The 21,006-nt window shown below is 40.8% G+C and overlaps 1 protein-coding gene across 1 annotated transcript in view; it reads right to left on the minus strand.

Moving 5' to 3' along the window:
- Positions 1-21,006, minus strand: part of DPP4 (dipeptidyl peptidase 4) — a 52,920-nt gene that overhangs the window by 7,133 nt on the left and 24,781 nt on the right. Inside the window, exons 15-23 of the mRNA XM_053408206.1 lie at positions 20,859-20,912; positions 18,974-19,092; positions 17,866-17,913; positions 16,195-16,293; positions 13,238-13,313; positions 9,816-10,010; positions 7,928-7,982; positions 7,152-7,251; positions 3,882-3,946 (exon numbers count right to left, since the gene is read on the minus strand). Of these exons, the coding sequence (XP_053264181.1) occupies positions 3,882-3,946; positions 7,152-7,251; positions 7,928-7,982; positions 9,816-10,010; positions 13,238-13,313; positions 16,195-16,293; positions 17,866-17,913; positions 18,974-19,092; positions 20,859-20,912 (811 nt within the window). The remainder of the gene's footprint in view (positions 1-3,881; positions 3,947-7,151; positions 7,252-7,927; positions 7,983-9,815; positions 10,011-13,237; positions 13,314-16,194; positions 16,294-17,865; positions 17,914-18,973; positions 19,093-20,858; positions 20,913-21,006) is intronic.

Below are 21,006 nucleotides of genomic sequence, written 5' to 3' on the forward strand. Positions count from 1 at the left end.
AGAGCACTAACATTTCAATCTGTAGCAAGTTAAGAGACTTTTCATTTGCAAAATTGCCGTGCGGATCTGCTACCCCTCAGGCTGCCTGAACAGAACCCCAAGATGTTCAGCAAACAGGAAGTCAAAATAGAAAAGTAATAAGGACTGGGGTTGGGAGCAGGGAGGAAGGTGGTGATACGTCAAAACTATTTGGATGAGGAAGTTTACACAGAGTCCATAAATCATGGAGATAGCTGACAGAAGGGGAGGCAGCAAAAAGGTCCAAAACTCATTTTACTGTATCAAGGATTCCCCACCATTTTTGTTATTTTATCTCCTAAAAAGGACAAAAGGGGGGGGGGAGGCCCCTATGACTATCAGACTTGAGATCTCAAGTACATACTTTTAGGTGGATATATCCAGATTTGTGCACAATTTGTTCTGGCTTGTAGTTTGTGCAGTCTGCACCTAATACTATTTACTCTCCTGGTATTTATTAATTTGCACCCAGATGAGATTAGAGTTTGCAGGATTATTTCATTATCTTAACCTCTCTGTGATACAGACACGGTGTGGGGGGGTGAGAAAAACTTACCCAAAGCCACCCAGTAATTTGTTCTACTTCATGGTTTTTAGTACTATAATGAGTCCTTTAATAAAAACAGATACCAGTTTTACCATGACAGATACCAGATTTACACAGTCGTTTGGGTGAATGTTTAGCAGCACCTTCTATCCCTGTGCTCTGCCCCACATTTCTCACTTTCAAACTTTGGTGAGAACCAAACTCTGCATGCCAGTGTTGGTCTGCTTCACACATAACACTAAGCCATGGTTTAACTAACCTCAAGTTTTTTTCACAGACAAACAAACAACGGATTGTCTCTTCAGTGGAAGTGGAGGTACAAATGAGAATACAAAGAGGGTCGCAGAACAGGAGGGATGGGTTCAGAATTGGGGGGGGGAGATCCAGGCAGCTAACATGACGGTGCTCTATGTGCAAGGTTATGGTGTGAAGATTAAAAAAGATTAAAAAAAGATTAAAAAAAGATTAAAAGATTCTCTGTTTCAGAGAAACAGACCAGACAAGAAAGGAGGAGGAGTGGCGTTATATGTCAGGGATGTGTATACCTGTGAAGAGATCCAAGATTTAGAACCTCAAAGCCAAAGTGAGAGCATTTGGGTCAAAATTAAGGGAGAGAAGAATAACAGTGACCTCATTGTGGGAGTTTACTATAGATCCCCAAGCCAAACGGAGGACATAGATGATGCCTTCCTGGAACAGATGGCCAAGCATGCAAAAGGAAGGGAGATAGTAGTAATGGGGGACTTCAATTACCCGGATATTTGTTGGATGTCAAACTCAGCCAAGAGCATAAGGTCAAACAGATTCCTCACTGGCCTTGCAGACAACTTCATTGTCCAGAAAGTGGGAGAAGCTACAAGAGGAACAGCCATTTTAGATCTGGTCCTAACCAATGTTGATGACCTGGTTAGTGGGGTAGAAGTGGAAGGATCATTAGGCGCGAGTGATCATGCTCTTCTGAAGTTTACTATACAGCGGAAAGGAGCAGCCAAGCATACTAGGACTCAATTTCTCGACTTTAAGAAAGCCGACTTCATAAAACTTAGGGAAGTGCTGGGTGAGATCCCATGGACAGTAATACTAAAAGGAAAGGGAGTTCATGATGGCTGGGAGTTTGTTAAGAGGGAGATAGTAAAAGCACAACTTCAGGCAATACCATTGAGACGGAAACATGGAAGGTGCCTAAAGAAGCCAGGGTGGCTATCTAAAGAACTTTTAACTGAGTTAAGATTAAAAAAGGATGTGTACAAAAAATGGAAAAGGGGGGAAACCACCAAAGAGGAATTCAAACAAATAGCCAGCACGTGTAGACACAAAGTCAGAAAAGCTAAAGCACAGAATGAACTCAGGCTTGCTAGAGAGGTTAAAAGCAACAAAAAAGGCTTTTATGGGTATGTTCGTAGCAAAAGGAAGAACAAAGAAACAGTGGGGTCACTGGAGAAGATGGTGAAATGCAAACAGGGGACACAGAAAGGGCTGAACTCCTCAATGCCTTCTTTGCCTCAGTCTTCTCCGATAAAGAAAACAATGCCCGACCTGAAGAATTTGGAGCAAATGATTCAGCAGAGGAAACACAGCCCAGAATAACTAAGGAGATAGTACAAGAATACTTGGCTAGTCTAGATGTATTCAAGTCTCCAGGGCCAGATGAACTGCATCCAAGAGTATTAAAAGAACTGGCAGATGTGATTTCAGAACCACTGGCAGTCATCTTTGAGAATTCCTGGAGAACAGGCGAAGTCCCGGCAGACTGGAGGAGGGCAAATGTTGTCCCTATTTTCAAAAAGGGGAAAAGAGAGGACCCAAATAATTACCGCCCAGTCAGTCTGACATCAATACCAGGGAAGATTCTGGAGCAGATCATTAAGCAAACAGTCTGTGAGCACCTGGAAAGGAATGCTGTGATCACCAATAGTCAGCATGGATTTCTGAAAAATAAGTCATGTCAGACTAACCTGATCTCGTTTTTTGACAGAATTACAAGCCTGGTAGATGAAGGGAACGCAGTGGATGTAGCCTACCTTGATTTCAGCAAGGCATTTGACAAGGTGCCCCATGATATTCTTGTAAAGAAGCTGGTAAAATGCGGTCTTGACTATGCTACCACTCAGTGGATTTGTAACTGGCTGACTGACCGAACCCAAAGGGTGCTCATCAATGGTTCCTCTTCATCCTGGAGAAGAGTGACTAGTGGGGTGCCACAGGGTTCTGTCTTGGGCCCGGTCTTATTCAACATCTTTATCAACGACTTGGATGATGGACTCAAGGGCATCCTGATCAAATTTGCAGATGACACCAAACTGGGAGGGGTGGCTAACACCCCAGAGGACAGGAACACACTTCAAAACGACCTTGACAGATTAGAGAACTGGGCCAAAACAAACAAGATGAATTTTAACAGGGAGAAATGTAAAGTATTGCACTTGGGCAAAAAAAATGAGAGGCACAAATACAAGATGGGTGACACCTGGCTTGAGAGCACTACATGTGAAAAGGATCTAGGAGTCTTGGTTGACCACAAACTTGACATGAGCCAACAGTGTGACGCGGCAGCTAAAAAAGCCAATGCAATTCTGGGCTGCATCAATAGGAGTATAGCATCTAGATCAAGGGAAGTAATAGTGCCACTGTATTCTGCTCTGGTCAGACCTCACCTGGAGTACTGTGTCCAGTTCTGGGCACCACAGTTCAAGAAGGACATTGACAAACTGGAATGTGTCCAGAGGAGGGCAACCAAAATGGTCAAAGGCCTGGAAACGATGCCTTATGAGGAACGGCTAAGGGAGCTGGGCATGTTTAGCCTGGAGAAGAGGAGGTTAAGGGGTGATATGATAGCCATGTTCAAATATATAAAAGGATGTCACATAGAGGAGGGAGAAAGGTTGTTTTCTGCTGCTCCAGAGAAGCGGACACGGAGCAATGGATCCAAACTACAAGAAAGAAGATTCCACCTAAACATTAGGAAGAACTTCCTGACAGTAAGAGCTGTTCGACAGTGGAATTTGCTGCCAAGGAGTGTGGTGGAGTCTCCTTCTTTGGAGGTCTTTAAGCAGAGGCTTGACAACCATATGTCAGGAGTGCTCTGATGGTGTTTCCTGCTTGGCAGGGGGTTGGACTCGATGGCCCTTGTGGTCTCTTCCAACTCTATGATTCTATGATTCTATGATTCTATGATTCTATGAAAACAGGGCTAAAAGAGGGACTGCAGAATAGGAGAGAGAAATGGCTTCAGAAATGGGGATGGGAATATGAAAAGGGAGCTTAGTAGCTGCATGAGGTGGGAAGGACTAGGGTTTACCAGGGGTTACATGCTTACCTCATAGTAAGGCAGGTTATCACTTTTTTCAGGAAGGCCCATGTAGCGTTCAGTATATATAGAATCTGGGGGGGGGGGGAGAGGAGACAATGCAAACAAATATTGTAAAATGATACTATTTTAAGGGCAGTTTGGCATACAACATGCAAGTCAAGGAGGAAAAGAAGAAACAGACAAGATAAACCAAAGAAGAAAATGGAAAGAAGTTGAGTGAGTAACCCCTGATCAGGAAATCAGATGTCAGTAGACACCAATTCCCAATCAGCAAGATTACCAGATGTTACAGATAAAGCATTACTATTTTTTCACAGTCAGCACCCTTTGGCCCTCCCAGGCTCTTATGAACTTATTAACCTAGTTACACAAACCCAACTCATTCATACTATACATGTAAATTTTATTGCCTTGATATATTTCCAGTTTTGTCAGAAAACTTCACCTGGGGGGAAAAGGGAGATGTCATGTATCATATATAGGCAGTTAACCCTTCTGCTTTCCGGCCTCCTAACCTGATACATAGGCTCATAACAAGCCATTTCCTCTACTTTTGCCACTTTGTCCTCATGACTGGGAGAAGACGAGGCCTCCACTTTCCCAGGCTATTGTAGCAATCAAGAACAAACAGAACGGTTAAGTGTCTATACAAACGTAGCAGATGGTCACTTAAGGGTTTGTTTTGTTTTGTTTTTTGCAAAGGAAAAGGATCAATCTCACCTAGCGATGTGCCAAAATTTCTCTTTCATCCCTCCCCTTGAACTTTCCCTATTATCCAGAAATTATCAAATGGGAGATAAAATTTCAGTGAAATTCTGATGGGTGGGGTGGCGTTTTTGCTGAACATATCTTACTTTTGAGGTGGTTGAGAGCTGTTCATGAGTATCCTTTCTATCATTCTACAAATCATCTCTACAGTAGCCTGTACTCAGCAACTTTCCTGAGTTCCCCACATTTCCTGAAAACTTCTTGACATCCTCAGCTGGGCTTTCCTATAAGTAAAGAAGGCAGGGATACTTGCCTACTCCCATTCATTGCAGAAAGCTTTCTCTCTTTTTGCAAGCTAAAATGAAAGGCTTCCCTTAAAATCAGTGAGTACATTGATCTCAGGTGTTCAGTAGTCACCCTCCCCAGTGTCCCCAGTTGAAAACACCTGGGACAGCATAAGGCAACACCTGTCCTAGGGCTTTTTTTGAGCTCATAGGCTACTGGGAATGCTTCAGAAGAGCTGGAAAATGTTCAGTGGTAAGAAGAATAAATACACATGCACACTATCCAATCACCTCACAATGATAAAATATAAATCCTAAAGCACCCCATGCAAAACAAATAAACAGAAGGAAAACTGAAAGCCTCTTTTACTGATCAGGAAAGCTTTGGAGGGCAGGTTTCAGCACAACACTGCTTTTACCCTACAAATGTTCCCCGTCAAGTCTTCATACGCTGAAGCTTACTAATAGCCAGAGTTATATCGGACCCTTCACTCCACCCTGCTACCATGCTGCTAGCTCCCCCTACTCTGGCCTTTTCCTTAAGGGCAGAGACACAGGTCACCTCTACCCTACACCACATTTGCCAGATATGTCTTATTTAGAGGTGGAGAAGTTCTCTAGTTTCAGTAAATTCCAACAGGTGGACACAATTGTGGGCAATTTGAAGGAGTGAATTGTTGCTTGTTCAGTCATGCTGCTTTTCACACCTGCTGAACAGGTTTTGGTATTGTTTCAAAAACCTGGAAAATCTTTTTTGACAGAGGCAGCAGAAGGGCAAAGAAAGGTGTGCGCGATCACACCTCAGGAGGTCAAACCTTTCTTTCAATTTTATTTTCAAAAAGATTGACCGTCTCTGGTCTGCACAAACACAATACCGCATTTGCAGTATTCCCGCTTCAGAAATTTCAACTAACGCTACCCTGATTGCACTGTGTAAGCACATGCAATTAGATCAGTAATGAAGTGTCCTAGAATGTTTGCAGGTTGAATTCGCACCCACCCACCTAGTAGTAAATGCTACTATACAGCAGTGGTGCATTGAGGTGCCCTCCAATGATCAGGAGAGCTCTGGGTTGGTGCACACCACTGCTACCAACCCTGAGCTCCTCTGACTCAATGCTTTGAAAGATGAAACAAATACATTAGCAGCTTTCTGACATTCTGTCACCTGGGATGGTGTTGCCACCACTCTGCCCTATCCTTAAAGGTAAAGGTAAAGGGACCCCTGACCATTAGGTCCAGTCGTGACCGACTCTGGGGTTGCAGCGCTCATCTCGCTTTACTGGCCAAGGGAGCCGGCGTACAGCTTCCGGGAAGCCGCTTCTGGCGAACCAGAGCAGCGCACGGAAACGCTGTTTACCTTCCTGCCAAAGCAGTACCTATTTATCTACTTGCACTTTGACGTGCTTTCAAACAGCTAGGTTGGCAGGAGCAGGGACTAAGCAACGGGAGCTCATTCCGTGGTGGGGATTCAAACCGCCAACCTTCTGATCAGCAAGTCCTAGGCTCTGTGGTTTAACCCACAGCACCACCCACGTCCCTAAGGGGAAAGGTAGGGAACACTTAAAAAACCTCACAAGCCCCATCTCCCAACGTATTTAGCCAAATCTTCTTCCTTAGATTTCTAAAAAGAAGCAAAAAACCCAAAGCTAAGGAAATGGAACCCCTTCGGCTATCCCATAATTTGAACACTAGAGTTAAAGACATAGGTACAACAGGGCATTAAGTTTCCCAACTCTGCTTTGGTAGATAATTTTTTTTAATTAAAAAACAACAGCCCCTAATAGCATATTAAATCAGCAGTGACAAATTTCCTAGCAGACAAGGATTAAATATAATGACCCCTCTTTTTAGAGCTCACTGTAAGTAGAAGGAAGTCAGTAGCAGTGCCAATGAATTTTATGACATTCAGAAATGATCCTGCAACACTTTGGAACACATGGCACTTTTGAGGAATGCAAATGCAGACATTTGCATTATAGTAAAATTTCAAATATTAAGTGATTTTGTGCCTTTTAAAGGTTAAGCAGATTATTTTCCTCTTCCACTTCCAAGTTGCTTTTTTATTCTTTTTTAATGGAAATTATGATCCAGAGACACTGTGTTAATCCCTCACACGAGTTCATGGCACTTTTAATTTTTCTGTTGTGAAAATCTTCGGATGAAGGGCAGTATACAAATTTAATAAGATAATATACCTATTAATAATATATAGCAGCTGCAAGTATGATTTTTGCAACGCTTTGTAGAGGAATTATCCATTTTATTTCGAAACAGAACATACCGTAAAACTGCCATCGTGACACGGGAGCAACAGCTATTCCACACTTGAACACACCACTCCCAGAGCCGAGCACCATGGAGGTCACATAACCGCCATATGACTAGGAGAAAATAAATCCTATTGCTTAAAACACATCAAGAGTCCATTGTTGCTATTCTTATACGCTGATTTTACACACACACACACACACACACACACACATAATCCCTAGTGAAAGTGAGGTTGTCTTCTCCATTAACATCTTCTAAACAAATCTGACAACATTCTTATTCTTATTTTTCCTGGCATTTGGTACCCAATATTTTTAGCGGAATTGTCATTTGTTATATTTATGGCTGATGTTTGTTTATGATTACTCTAGGCTCCCTCTGGAGGAGGAATGGGATAAAAATGGTGATGGGGTGGAGTATTATATCCCCCCCCCCAATATTGCCAGTGTCCTTATGAGTTGACTTTTCTAATAGTACAGTTCTTTTATTAGCTGCTTGTGATTACGTATTTTATATCACCTTTTGTATACCACTTTGTAACATTTCATGAAAAGTGGCATATAAATATATTCAATGAAAGTTCGAAGTAATGACGGTTGGAATAATGGACACTTGCCACCAGGCTAATGCTTATTAGGACATAGCTGCCTCAAAACATCCATAAATAACTTTCTATTTCTCAAGATAAGTGTGGTCCAGTAAATGTAAATGTTTTTCGTAATTACATTAGGATCTCTTTAATTATTTAAATTGGTGATTACAAAGAGGTTTAACTTTAATACTTACCCAGCCCCAAATAGCTATTCTGCTCTCATCAACATAGCTTAATTTAGCAAATGCCCTAAGAAAAAGACAGAAAATAAATAAATGAGGTACACAGAGACTCAAGAGAAAGCACTACTTATTCTGCCCCTCAGTTGCTCTCTAGCAGTTTTTAGCCTAACTGCCCCTTCTTCACAGATAAATTACAAACATAATAAATTTTAAGTTTTGGTACGTATGTCTATGGAACAAATCCTTTACTGCCCAAGTTTATTTTCTGTATTACTTGTTTGCTAACATTTGCACTCTTTTTTTTTATAAGATATTTATTAAAGTTTTTAGAAATACAAGAAAAATCAAGAAAAACCTCATTTTAAACAAGAAAAGATAAAATACAAAAAAGAAAAAAGAGAAAAAGAAAAAAAGAACAGAGAATTGAAATCCATTAAACAAAAAAGAAAAATCAATAAAAAATACAGCCAATCTTCCCATTACTGATCTTTCATTAACTTATTTCCCTGACCTCCTCACACCTCCCTTTTTGTATTCTAAGTCAATTATCCATTTCAGCAAATCCTTTCCCTCTTTTCAAATTTTTGTCCTGTAAATTTATCTTGAAATTAATATAATTTTACTTTCCCTCCTTTCACCAATTAACAGTCTATTTTTCCTAAATCTTTGTAACATTTCTGCTAAAATCACATAAATTCATTCCAACATCATTCTAACATTCATTAATCTTGCAATGTTTGTGTAAATAGTGTTTGAATTTCTTCCAATCTTCCTCCACCGACTCTTTTCCCTGGTCTCGGATTCTGCCAGTCATTTCCGCCAGTACCATGTAGTCCATCACCTTCATCTGCCATTCTTCCAGGGTGGGTAGATCTTGTGTCTTCCAATGCTTTGCAATAAGTATTCTTGCTGCTGTTGTAGCATACATAAAGAAAGTTCTATCCTTCTTTGGCACCAATTGGCCGACCATGCCCAGGAGAAAGGCCTCTGGTTTCTTCAGAAAGGTATATTTAAATACCTTTTTCATTTCGTTATAGATCATCTCCCAGAAAGCCTTAATCCTTGGGCATGTCCACCAAAGGTGAAAGAATGTACCTTCAGTCTCTTTACATTTCCAACATTTATTATCGGGCAAATGATAAATTTTCGCAAGCTTGCCTGGTGTCATGTACCACCTGTATATCATTTTCATTATATTCTCTCTTAAGGCATTACATGCCGTAAACTTCATACCTGTGGTCCATAGCTGTTCCCAGTCAGCCATCATAATGATATGTCCAACATCTTGTGCCCATTTAATCATAACAGATTTCACCGTTTCATCCTGAGTATTCCATTTCAACAGCAAGTTATACATTCTTGACAAATTCTTAATTTTGGAGTCTAACAGTTCTGTTTCCAATTTTGATTTTTCCATCTGGAAGCCAATTTTTTAATCCAAATTATATGCCTCCATTATCTGATAATAGTGAAGCCAATCTCGCACTCTTATTTTTTAATTTTTCAAAACTCTGCAGTTTTAATCTGTCTCCCTCTTGTTCCAAAATTTCCCAATATTTCGGCCATTTGGCCTCCATATTGAGCTTTTTCTGAGCCTTCGCTTCCATTGGTGACAGCCACCTTGGGGTTTTATTTTCAAGCAAATCCTTATATCTTATCCAAACATTAAACAGTGCTTTTCTGACAAAACATTTGCACTCTTTCATTCATTACTTTTATTTTTATGCCACTTTCCCATAAACAAAATCTTGCTCAAAGTGGCTTACAGCTAAGAAACAGGAATGCATTTCAAACAAACACTAACAAAGCATAGCATAATAAGTAAATACAAAAGTCACTTTCCCACAACAAGATTACTTAAACATGCAGCATTAAAAGGAAAGGGTTGAGGTGTGCTTACCGGGCTGCGTCAATCTGATCTTCAACTTCATAGGTTCCAAGTCTTCGATATATTGCATGCATGATTTTGTCTCCTCGATAGCCACTTCCCCTGCCATCAAAACTAGCCACAATAATCTCCTCTGTGCTTGCAAGGTATGTTGCCCAATTAATCCGGTACGCATAATCTGCCTTCTGACTACAGGGTCCTGCATACCTGTAAAAAGAGTCACAGGTAAGCGTTCACAAGCTGCTTTATATTTGTTTCAGCATTACTAAATTTCTAAACAAACAGGAAAATACAACTGGAATTTAAGATTTCAAGAACTACTTGGTTTGTCTGTGTTCAACTCCCACCAAGAAACCTATGTCCCCACTGTGGAGGGACATGTGGATCCAGAACTGGCCTCCACAGTCGCTTATGGACTCACTGTTAAAACCATGGTCATGGAAGACAATCTTACTTGGCTACGAGTGATCGCCGAAGAAGAAGATGGAAGAACTATTCTTGCTTGTACTGAAGTAGTACTAACTAGTTCTAGATCTGCTTTTATGCACCTTTCCAAAGTTTCTGCAATTAAAACATGCCAGCCATCTAAAAATCACCGCCACGTTATTCTTTCCACAATTTGTCCTAAAAAACTATAAAACAGACTTCAGATTACTTAACAAGAACCACTTTTTAAAAAGCAAAAGGCCTTCCTCATTACTGTACATTGAAATTTTAAGTAGGCAAATAATTAATTCCAGTGATAATTATGTAACACCATTAAGCTTTAAAAAATGCAAATCAATAGAATCATAGAAAACCCAGTTACAACTAATGTATATTCCCTCAGTCAATTCTCAGCAAATATGGTATTTCTGCTTTCATTGTACTATGAAAAGCAATTTTTTTGTAATCCACAATTGGAAGAGGCAGGGTAATTAATGCAAATACATTAATATGTGCAGAGATGTGTGGAGAAAGAAAGCAACCAAGAACATATGTTCAAGATCCAGTGAATGTGCCTTTGTTATATTTCTGACTGCCTTTGCAGCTTCAGGGTAAGTATGGGAGACTTTTTTTTAACCAATTGTGCAACATACAATACAATTTCCTGGTCCACATATTCTTTTTTTAAAGTAACTATCAGTTGGCAATTGTTTTCTAGTTAAGAGTTTTTTCCACTGCACACAGTGGCTTGACCTAGAGATCATATCTTGATGTCAATAAGAATGTTTCAATTGATTTTAATAAGCTCAGGTCTACTTCTCAAGAGAAATAACAAACCAGCTGTTTTCAGCACAATCCTGACTTCTTGTCCTCAAAGCTAATGAGCACCTCCTGTGTACTTTGTTTCCTAATGGTAGCAGTGAGTGCAATGGAAAATCAACACCTTCTAGGAATGTCACATTTAAGAACTTACCTGAGGCTACTTCTCATTGTTCTTTGTTATTGGCAGGCACTATATATTGCTGACAAAAAGGCAAGCTTAGCAAAAACAGCAGCAAGCTCACACAGTCCTTGCATCTTTCTTTCTTTTTTGCCTCATAGAGGCAGCTATGGGGTTTATAATGCAAAACCTACACTGGATAAAATGCTCATTCACATTACAAATGTTTGCATTGCCTTAATTTTTTCCATGAAGAATAAAGGTAAAGGTAAAGGTACTCCTGCCCGTACGAGCCAGTCTTGCCAGACTCTAGGGTTGTGCGCTCATCTCACTCTATAGGCCGGGAGCTAGCGCTGTCCGCAGACACTTCCGGGTCACGTGCCCAGCGTGACAAGCTGCATCTGGCGAGCCAGCACAGCACACGGAACGCCGTTTACCTTCCCGCTGGTAAGCGGTCCCTATTTATCTACTTGCACCCAGGGGTGCTTTCGAACTGCTAGGTTGGCAGGCGCTGGGACCGAACGACAGGAGCGCACCCCGCCGCGGGGATTCGAACCACTGACCATGTGATCGGCAAGTCCTAGGCGCTGAGGTTTTACCCCCATGAAGAATAATGTGACGCTAATATCTGTAAGCCTGACAGTCACACAGACACCAGGGAGAGTTGGAATCTTCTCCCAAGAGTAGGAAGGCTGGAGTTCATTGCTTGGAACTCAACCAAATATTTTGTTCTGATCATGTTCAACAGTATTTAGACACATATTTATTTATTGATTGATTGATTGCATGGTAAGGAGGGGGGGAAAGAACATCTTCTGCCAATAGATTTAAAATCCAGGAAGCAAGATAGCCACCATTTCCCCAAGATGTGGAAGCTCTGAAGGAGCCTCAATAGCCTGATGGAAGGCATATAACAGTTCTTCCTGCGTCAGCAACAACTAGGTATTTGATTACAAAGACATTTGAGTGCACGTAGATCAAGATTTCTTCCCTTGCTGTAGAGCATGTGGTTTTCAAGAGAAATATTACCACCATAGATCAGGATAGACAAGATTTAGCTCACAACTTAACATTCGCAGTCATGATGAATTTCTTTTTTGTTGTCTGAAGTGGAAAACCCGTTTTTGCTTTTGTTTCGGATTATTTAGAAAATATTTTCTTCTGCATTTCCCCAATCTTGATGAAAGAAACAGCGTAGCAGCAGCACAAATGAAAAGCTTATAAAGCAATAATGCGAACTCTCAAATCAACCAAGGATTCCCTCTTGGTTTCTTTTCATCCATACACCTAAGTTTGGGACGACTGAGAGGCCTTCCTTGCTGCTGATCTGGCTGTCCTTGAGTAGCAGTATATTAGTAGCAAGGATCCAATGAGGCTTCAAAGGTCATCGATACCATGAAATAAGACACTTTGACCACATGAAAATTTGGTGGGTAGTTGTTATTTAAAAAGCCAAAATTGGCATTTATGTTTATATGATAGTCTTTGAAAGGGTCGCTAGTAAACCATTTAGCTCCTCTTCTCCCTAAATAGTCATCTACTGGCACTGTGGGTTAAACCACAGAGCCTAGGACTTGCCGATCATAAGGTCGGCAGTTTGAATCCCCGCGACGGGGTGAGCTCCCATTGCTCGGTCCCTGCTCCTGCCAACCTAGCAGTTCGAAAGCATGTCAAAGTGCAAGTAGATAAATAGGTACCACTCCGGCAGGAAGGTAAACGGCGTTTCCGTGCACTGCTCTGGTTCGCCAGAAGTGGCTTGGTCATGCTGGCCACATGACCTGGAAGCTGTACGCCCGCTCCCTCGGCCAATAAAGTGAGATGAGCGCCGCAACCCCAGAGTTGGTCACGACTGGACCTAATGGTCAGGGGTCCTTTACCTTTTTATTAGCCAGTGGCAGCAGCAAGAACAACTCCACTGGCCTGACTAAATGGCTCCTCACCTCCCTGAACCATATCAAGTCAAGCTGATGATCATAAGGACAATTACATTTGCTGTTTCGTTTCACCTTCATACAGAACCCAGTTGGACAAGTAATAAAGTATAATATGGTCAAGCACTTCAACTTACACATCAATAAGCAGAGGATATTTCTTTGATGAAGACGAATCAAAGTGAGAAGGTAAGATCATCTGATACCAGAATGCTGAAAACAGGAATGAAAACATTTCACTGAGGCAAGTAACTAATAACTGAAAGATACACTCATATAAAAGAGTGGAGTCTTGTTTAGAGTGAGTTCCAATTCTGGCTTGAAGCAAAAGCCTACATACTTAGATATAAGCATTTGGGCAAAGCATACTTGTACTTAAATACTACAGAGTGAGCAAACTATTAATTTGGCAGTGAGTTTCCAATTTTGTGTGACAATGCCCTAACATTTCTTCTGTTAGAGGGGAATCATAGTGTTCTAAACTACTACAGCACTGTTCTTCACTTGTATTTCATTTTAAAACAGGGATATCCATCAAAAGTTATGTGAAAGCCCTATGCCTAAAAATCCTGACAAGGCTATTGGGACAATATGAGAAAAATCTAGCCTTCTCATATTTTTATACTTCCAAGAAGTATTTCAGTGGGTCAACTCTACATAAAAGTAATACTGCCCACAGATTCTGCAACCTCATCATTAGAGCCATTTCCATGCATGGAAATGTCTTCAATATAGAATAAGTTATCAAGGATAATTCATTCACCTACATTTTTATGGGACATCTACACAACACAATTATGCAATCATTAGCATCTTTCCTCAGACCATAGAAAGTCTGAAATTTTCCAAAATGAAAAAGTAGCATAATTTCCACAGGCGTAGATATCTTTGGCATGACTCTTCCTTCTTATGAAAAAGGTTGGAGTTTTACTGTATTGGAAAAGCAAACCTATCACAGCCCAGGACATGTTCAATAGAACATTTGAAGTGGGTGCCATTTGATTTAACAGATATTTTAAACAGCATTATTATTATTTATTAAATTTATACACCGCCCTATACCCGGAGGTCTCATGGCGATTCACAAACAAGACCACAACATATTAAATCAAACCAAAAACAATAACCTGATTTTAAAACCCCCCAAAAAGAATATTAAAGCTGCAGTCCTACCCAGGTCTACTCAGAAGTAAATTTACTGAATTCAATTTTGGGGAGGGCAGTTGTGCAAGCTACTGAATTGATACTATGCATGGGTGTTGCAGAAAGGGATCATGTGCAGACTAAGAGACTGTTTGTATGGAGAAAGTTTTTGTCACAAGACAAACCCATCCCCACCCTGGAAAATTATGACTGGGCATGTAGCATGAAGACAAGCTTCAAGTTATGCTTAGGTGATATAACAACTTGAAAAGCATTGTAATAATAATAATAATAATAATAATAATAATAATAATAATAATATATTAATTATACTCTGCCCATCTGGCTGGGATTCCCCAGCCACTCTGGGTGGCTTTCAACAGAACATTAAAAACAGAATAAAATTTCTAACATTAAAAGCTTCCCTAAACAGGGCTGCCTTCAGATGTCTTCTAAAAGTCAGATAGTTTGTTTATGTCCTTGACATCTCATGGGAGGTCGTTCCACAGGGCGGGCGCCACTACCGAGAAGGCCCTCTCTCTGGTTCCCTGTAACCTCGCTTCTAGCAATGAGGGAACCACCAGAAGGCCCTCAGAGCTGGACCTCAGTGTCCGGGCTGAACAATGGGGGTAGAGATGCTCCTTCGGGTATACTAGGCCAAAGCCATTTACAAATTCCTAGTATGCTCAGACGTGACCAAAATACACCTTGATTGGACAAATGTCATGTGCTTGGCTTGGTAGATGTAGGATTGCCATCAAAAACAACCTAAAAACTTCCATTCAGCACTGGGCTGCTGATAAATTTATTTGTTGTCAGCTTTGCCCTTCAAGGTCCCTCCTTTTTAAAAATGCTTTTATTCCTGGGTTGTTTGAGGTAATTACTTAAAACGATGGGATTACTGTTGTTTTTATTTTTAACATTGTTTTATGTTTTGTTAGCATCACTGTGTGACTCCTTCTGGAGGTGATAGCAGGATATAAATTCTGGTATAAATTAAAAACAATACTTTTTAAAGAGATTTCAGTGGAGGTGGGGGTATGGGGAAATATACTCAAGATATAAGAGTTTTTTGTTTTATATAGCCAAGATGTAATTGAACTCTGCATTTTTAGAGTGTGTGGGATAGTTGGAGCAGTTATAAAGACAGATGAAACAGTCACCTCCCCCCTTTTTTAAGCAATGGGAATAAAAATAGTCATTTGCAATGCAGAACAATTAATTTGTTCAGAAACATAGAAATGCTCCTTTGTAGTAATTTTATGTGGTCTGAAATCTAGGAGAGAGCAACGTTTTTTTCTCTAAATAGGATCCTTGGCTATCTTTCTACTGGAAAGTTACTGTAACTGAAAACATGCTGAGCTGAAATGTCTGGACCTGTGTAGGAAACCAAAGAAATTTATCTTACCCATTAGCTTCTACCCTGGAGAGGTGGTAGCAGTAAGATAAAGAAGGATAAGGTAAAGTTGAGCATACATTTTACTGTGAATTTTTCCTAACCAACACATTTTTGTATGCAATTTTGAGTAACGTACACATTTTTGCAAGCAAATGTTGTTAATATAATGTACGTCTTTATGTTGTTTTCACAAACGTATTCATTTTTATGCAACCGTAATATATGCACTTTTGTAAATGTTGAAGGACTTCACCACAAAATTCAGATAAGTGCAAATTTCAAAGGAAGGCTGTTTTGGTTCTCATATTGCTTCAGAAAGTACAAATTTGACAGATTTGGCTTTAAATTCAAACTCCCACCCTAGCTCCACATCAAATGAGGAAATGCAGCTTCACCGTCTCTTCAGAAAACAGCACTGAGCATTAAATGCAAAAGTGACTGATTGCAAAATCAGGACCTCCAAAATTCTGAATGCACATCTATTTCATGATAAAACTGAAGAAGTAAAAGAACACAGAAAACCCCCACAACTGGTTACAACTGGTAACTTACTTTCTCCATGCAATGTGATGTTCTTTAGTATTTTAGAGGGCATCTGGACATTCTTCTGCATATTATCAAATTCAGTGTTGTTTTCCAGGTACTTAATAACTACACACGAAACAGATGAATATGGGAGATGAGTTTACATAAAGACAAATAATACTTTTTTAAATCCAAAGTTCTACAACCTGGAGAGCAGTACAATAAGGTGTGTCTGCGGAACCAGGGGCAGAGGAAATAGCAACAGAAAGAACAATCTGAACTCCTTCCTACCAATATGATCCCATTCCTAGAGCATTCAAGATCTAAGGATCAGACTCACAAATAGGAGTCTAACTGGCAACCATCCCAGCTGGTCAGTTCACACATAAAGGGATTTTCCCCACAGTCACTTCTCCCTGTCTACTTTGTTAACTGCTATCAGAGATTTAGTCTCTGTGCCAGTATGTGATATATATTATTTCGTCAGTCCATTCCAGCACCCAAATGCATAGGAGTTCCTCACATGAGCTACACTAAAAAGGGGTTTATCACTCTGCCAGTTTCCTTTCCCAACCCTTGGCTTTTGGTTATGCCACCAATAGGCCATCAAAAAGGAAAGCTGCCAAGTTGGGCACTTCCTCCTGTGACCCCACCCCAAATCATATTATATCACTAGATTTACACCTCTAAGAATGCAGGCCTAACGAGAGTTCCTTGAGAAAAAAATCCCAACAAACTTCCAAACCAATATGCATTGGATTAAATCACGGGCTAGAGAACCTCAGATCTTGGTGCCATATGTACCCCTATGGAGCTCTCTATGCAGCCCCTGGGATTCTCCCTACGCCATGCCTCCTCCCCAGGCCACAGACTTCACTGGTGCTGTAGGACTTCAGGTCCTCCAAGTGCTTTTGCCTGGCCTCTAGTGTGTTTTGCTGCTATGATGACTATTTCCTGCCTGAATGCAGAATGGAAAGATCTGTGAGAGAGAAGAAACATCTGATTTATGTGTGGCTGAATGCATGTCACGTCCATTGCTCCACCCACTTTTGCCTCTGGTCCCACCCATCCTGCAACACCCATCCCTGCAAAGGTTCCCTGTTAGTAGTTTTGTTTCCCCCACTACCATGTGAGCCTGCTCCCCATATGTTGTAATATGAGTCCATGTCAATAGAAGCAGCTTGCCCAGTGGGGTGGAGCTACAATGCCGGCTTCTTGGCAGTGGTGTTGCCACTGCCTACCAGGGTGGTGAGAGGGAGAGGCAAGGAGCATGCAGCCACACAGGCAGGAGAATCAGGCTGGCTCTGCCACTGGGCTTGTGGGCTTGCAGAGCCTCAGCCTCAACATTGCCTCATCTCTCCCCCTGTTCCATTTGGGGTAAGCAGCTATGGCACCACGGCCAGGAAGCTAGCATTGCAGCTCTACCCCACCATGCAAGCAGGCTCTGCATTGCACATGTTCTTATGCACTACTGCTGTATTGTTATATCTAATCAACTGCAGTGATTGCCTCCAATTCGATGTTACTGGTCCCACTGACTTTGTTTGCCGCTTCTGTACTCAAAAGCAAGACCATTATGTTTGATTAACCCCAGAGAAGTATGCATAGGATTACAGCCCAACTCATTCTACCAGCAGATGGTAAACATCCACAGATTTCTATGCATTTGCAGATGTCTAAAACAAAACAGAAAAGTACCTGCATCTGTACTGCTGTTGAGCAAGGTGAAAAATGGCACACCAGGACCTGTTATGAACAGTGTTAAAAATTCAAGTTATTTTCCATTCTTTTAAATCAAGGCATTAATTGAGAGTTGCACACAACTTAAGTCAAACCCTTTGTTTAGGCAGGGGCCTAGTCTGGGGGGAAAGATAGGGAACATGAGGGAAACTTTGCCTCAATACTTTTTCCAGGAGTTGCTGCCTGAAGTTTCAAGACAACAATTTCCCTTCAGCCAAAATTTGTATCTCGATCTTTTTTTTTCATTCTAGGCAGCAGGAGAAGAAACAACACTTCACTGGGTAGCTCTTCTCATCGCTCAGCACTTTTTTAGAAATGATGTCCAAGGTGCACACATTAGCCAGCGAAATGTGTTGTAGGTTGAATCCTGGGAAATATGCAGCATTTGCTTTGAGAATATGTGTGGAGGTGTGTGTTGGGGGTAACACTGTACAGCTAGTTAAATAAATTCATGACAATTTTATCAGTATAACAAAACTGAGCTAGGGTAACCAGATGCAAAAAAATAATGATAAGGCTCCTACACAATTATTCATAGAACCATAGAATCATTGCATTGGAAGGGACCCTGAGGGTAATCTAGTCCCATCTCCCTGCAATGCAAGAATCTCAACTAGATCATACATGACAGATGGCCATCCGACTTCTGCTTGAAAACCTCCAAGGAAGGCAAGCCCACAGACAGATCAGTAGGTAGAGCATGAGACTCTTCATCTCAGGGTTGTGGATCCAAGCCCCACATTGGGCAAAAGATTCCTGCACTGGAGGGGGTTGGACTAGATGACCCCTTTGACCCCTTCCAACTCTACAATTCTGTGATTCTATGACTTCTCGTGGAAGTCTGTTCTACTGTCAAACAGGTGCAAGAGCTCTGTCCTTTTTTTTGTTGCTATATGCCTAGCTGAATGTTTTTCTTCCTTCTATTAAGGCTAAAGAACAACCAATTTGCTTTTTCTTCTTATGATTAATATAAATCAGGCTTCCTCAAACTCGGCCCTCCAGATGTTTTGAGACTACAATTCCCATTTATATCACACTTATATCAGATGGGGCAGGCTGTACTCACCATAGCAATTCAGGGTATAGTATCTTGCATTTGTGCTGAAGGATGTTGAATGATACTGACATCTTTCTTTGTTTAGATAACAGCTAATGCATGTTTTTTTATAATCATTTAATGCTATTCTGCAAAAAAGATAAAAACAGATTAACCTGAAGTTAGTTTCATTAAATCGCAATTATGAAGAACTCCATCCAAATTGGCTTGGATTAAATCTATTTCATTTTAAAAGGTTGCGCAACTGGCAACACTTTCTATTCTGTCCTGTTTTAAACTGGATATTAAAGTAAGAATTAACTACTGTAGCACAACTGTTCCATTCTAACAGGAGTGGCTAATCTCCATGGGATGGATCTGGTTCCCTAAAGCAAATTTTTATGCCCCTTCCAATACCTACTGATTTTTTTTTTGGGGGGGGTACAGCAAACACACACATGCAGTGCTGAAATGTGCTGAGGAGGTTAAGCCTTTCTGCCCCGTGCCTTGATTGAGATGCAAATTGCCTCCTCCCTTGCCAGCAGATTGTCCTTCTCCTTGCTTATCAATCAGGAGACAGCAAAGCACAGGAAGACCTATGCCAAACACAGAAAGCCCAGGCCAGCACCTCCACAAGGATACATAAAATAGCAAGAATTTATTTCCGGAAGTCCAACATCCAGGGCAGGAAAGGTTCACACCCATGGTGGACAGGGGATCTCCCAGGATTGGTTCCCAGCCTTTGGTCCTACAGTAAGGAGCTGCCTCCTCCAGAAGAATCACCAGGCCTCGGTCGTTAACAGCCTTCTGTGTATATCCAGAAGAAAACAAGGAGACTGCCTCCTGGTGCCAAAGAGTGAGTCTCTGCAAGCTAGCTGGCTTCCTTCACATTGAATAATTTCGGGTTTTTGCATGCTTCTCTCTTTTTGCATGCTTTTCTTTCAAAGTTTTGGTAAATTATTTTCAGCTGCATGAAGAACTTTCTGTCTCCATGGTGTTCCAAGTTCCTCCATGTTGTACCATCTGCATCACAGTAAACATACTTTTTATTCCTTTGATGAATCATTTGAGAGCTACAGCAACCTTCTTCCCATTGAAGATCGCTCCATTACTACATGGAAAATGTGGATTTCTAAGATAGCCATGCGCCCACCTGCTAGCAGTTCATTACAGCACATATTTAGCTAGCTAACCTATGACTGTGTCGTGTTAAACCTCATCACTCAGATCCTACACACCCAGCAAAACGAAGCAAAAACAGCCATGCAATTTCCCATTATGCAAAGTCCATCAAATCTTGACACCATATGCTGTTACATTTATAATAGAACGCATTCCAAAGACGAACCCTATTTGGCAATCAGAAATATAGGGTTGTGTTCAGAGGTGCTCTTCCGTGAGTGGAAGGCCTCTTTGCACAGGTGATGGGGTGGGCTTTTTTTCTGATGTACTGTCAGATTGTTCCATGAGAAAAGGGAACTGAAATCCAGCAGAAGCTTTCCATTAGTGCAACAAAGCTTCACACAAAATATTGCACAGAGTCTGAAGATCCATGGTTGCATCAAGTATACGTTGCATGAAATCTTCGACTTTTGGGGTATTTCTAGATCAAACCCACTGACTGACCAGAACAAAGGATCATAAAATACCACATTCTGAGCATTACCAGGCCTCAGTCGTTAACAGCCTTCTGTGTATATCCCAAGCTCTTTAACTTATCATGTTCTGTAGAGCAGATGGAGTAAACTTCAAAACATTCTCAGATCATTATCACAGCTTCAAAAATATCAAGACAAAACAAGCTATCTTGGTTTAATGCTAAAAATAACTTTTAAAAACTAAAAATATGATATTGTCTTAAAAGAAAAAATATCATATTGGGTTACAATAAAAATGTGGCAAAGCGGAATCTTACTTATACAGATGTCTTCCTCCTGGCGTATTTTCAAATTCATTACTGATAAAATATCTGTGAAACAAGCAAACAAGTTACCCACTGATTGATCAATAAATTGTGAAATCACCATTCCAATTTTAAAAATTGCCTGAGGTGACACACAAAA

The sequence above is a fragment of the Podarcis raffonei genome, chromosome 1, assembly GCF_027172205.1.
Source record: "Podarcis raffonei isolate rPodRaf1 chromosome 1, rPodRaf1.pri, whole genome shotgun sequence".
In the NCBI taxonomy this organism is placed as follows: domain Eukaryota; kingdom Metazoa; phylum Chordata; class Lepidosauria; order Squamata; family Lacertidae; genus Podarcis; species Podarcis raffonei.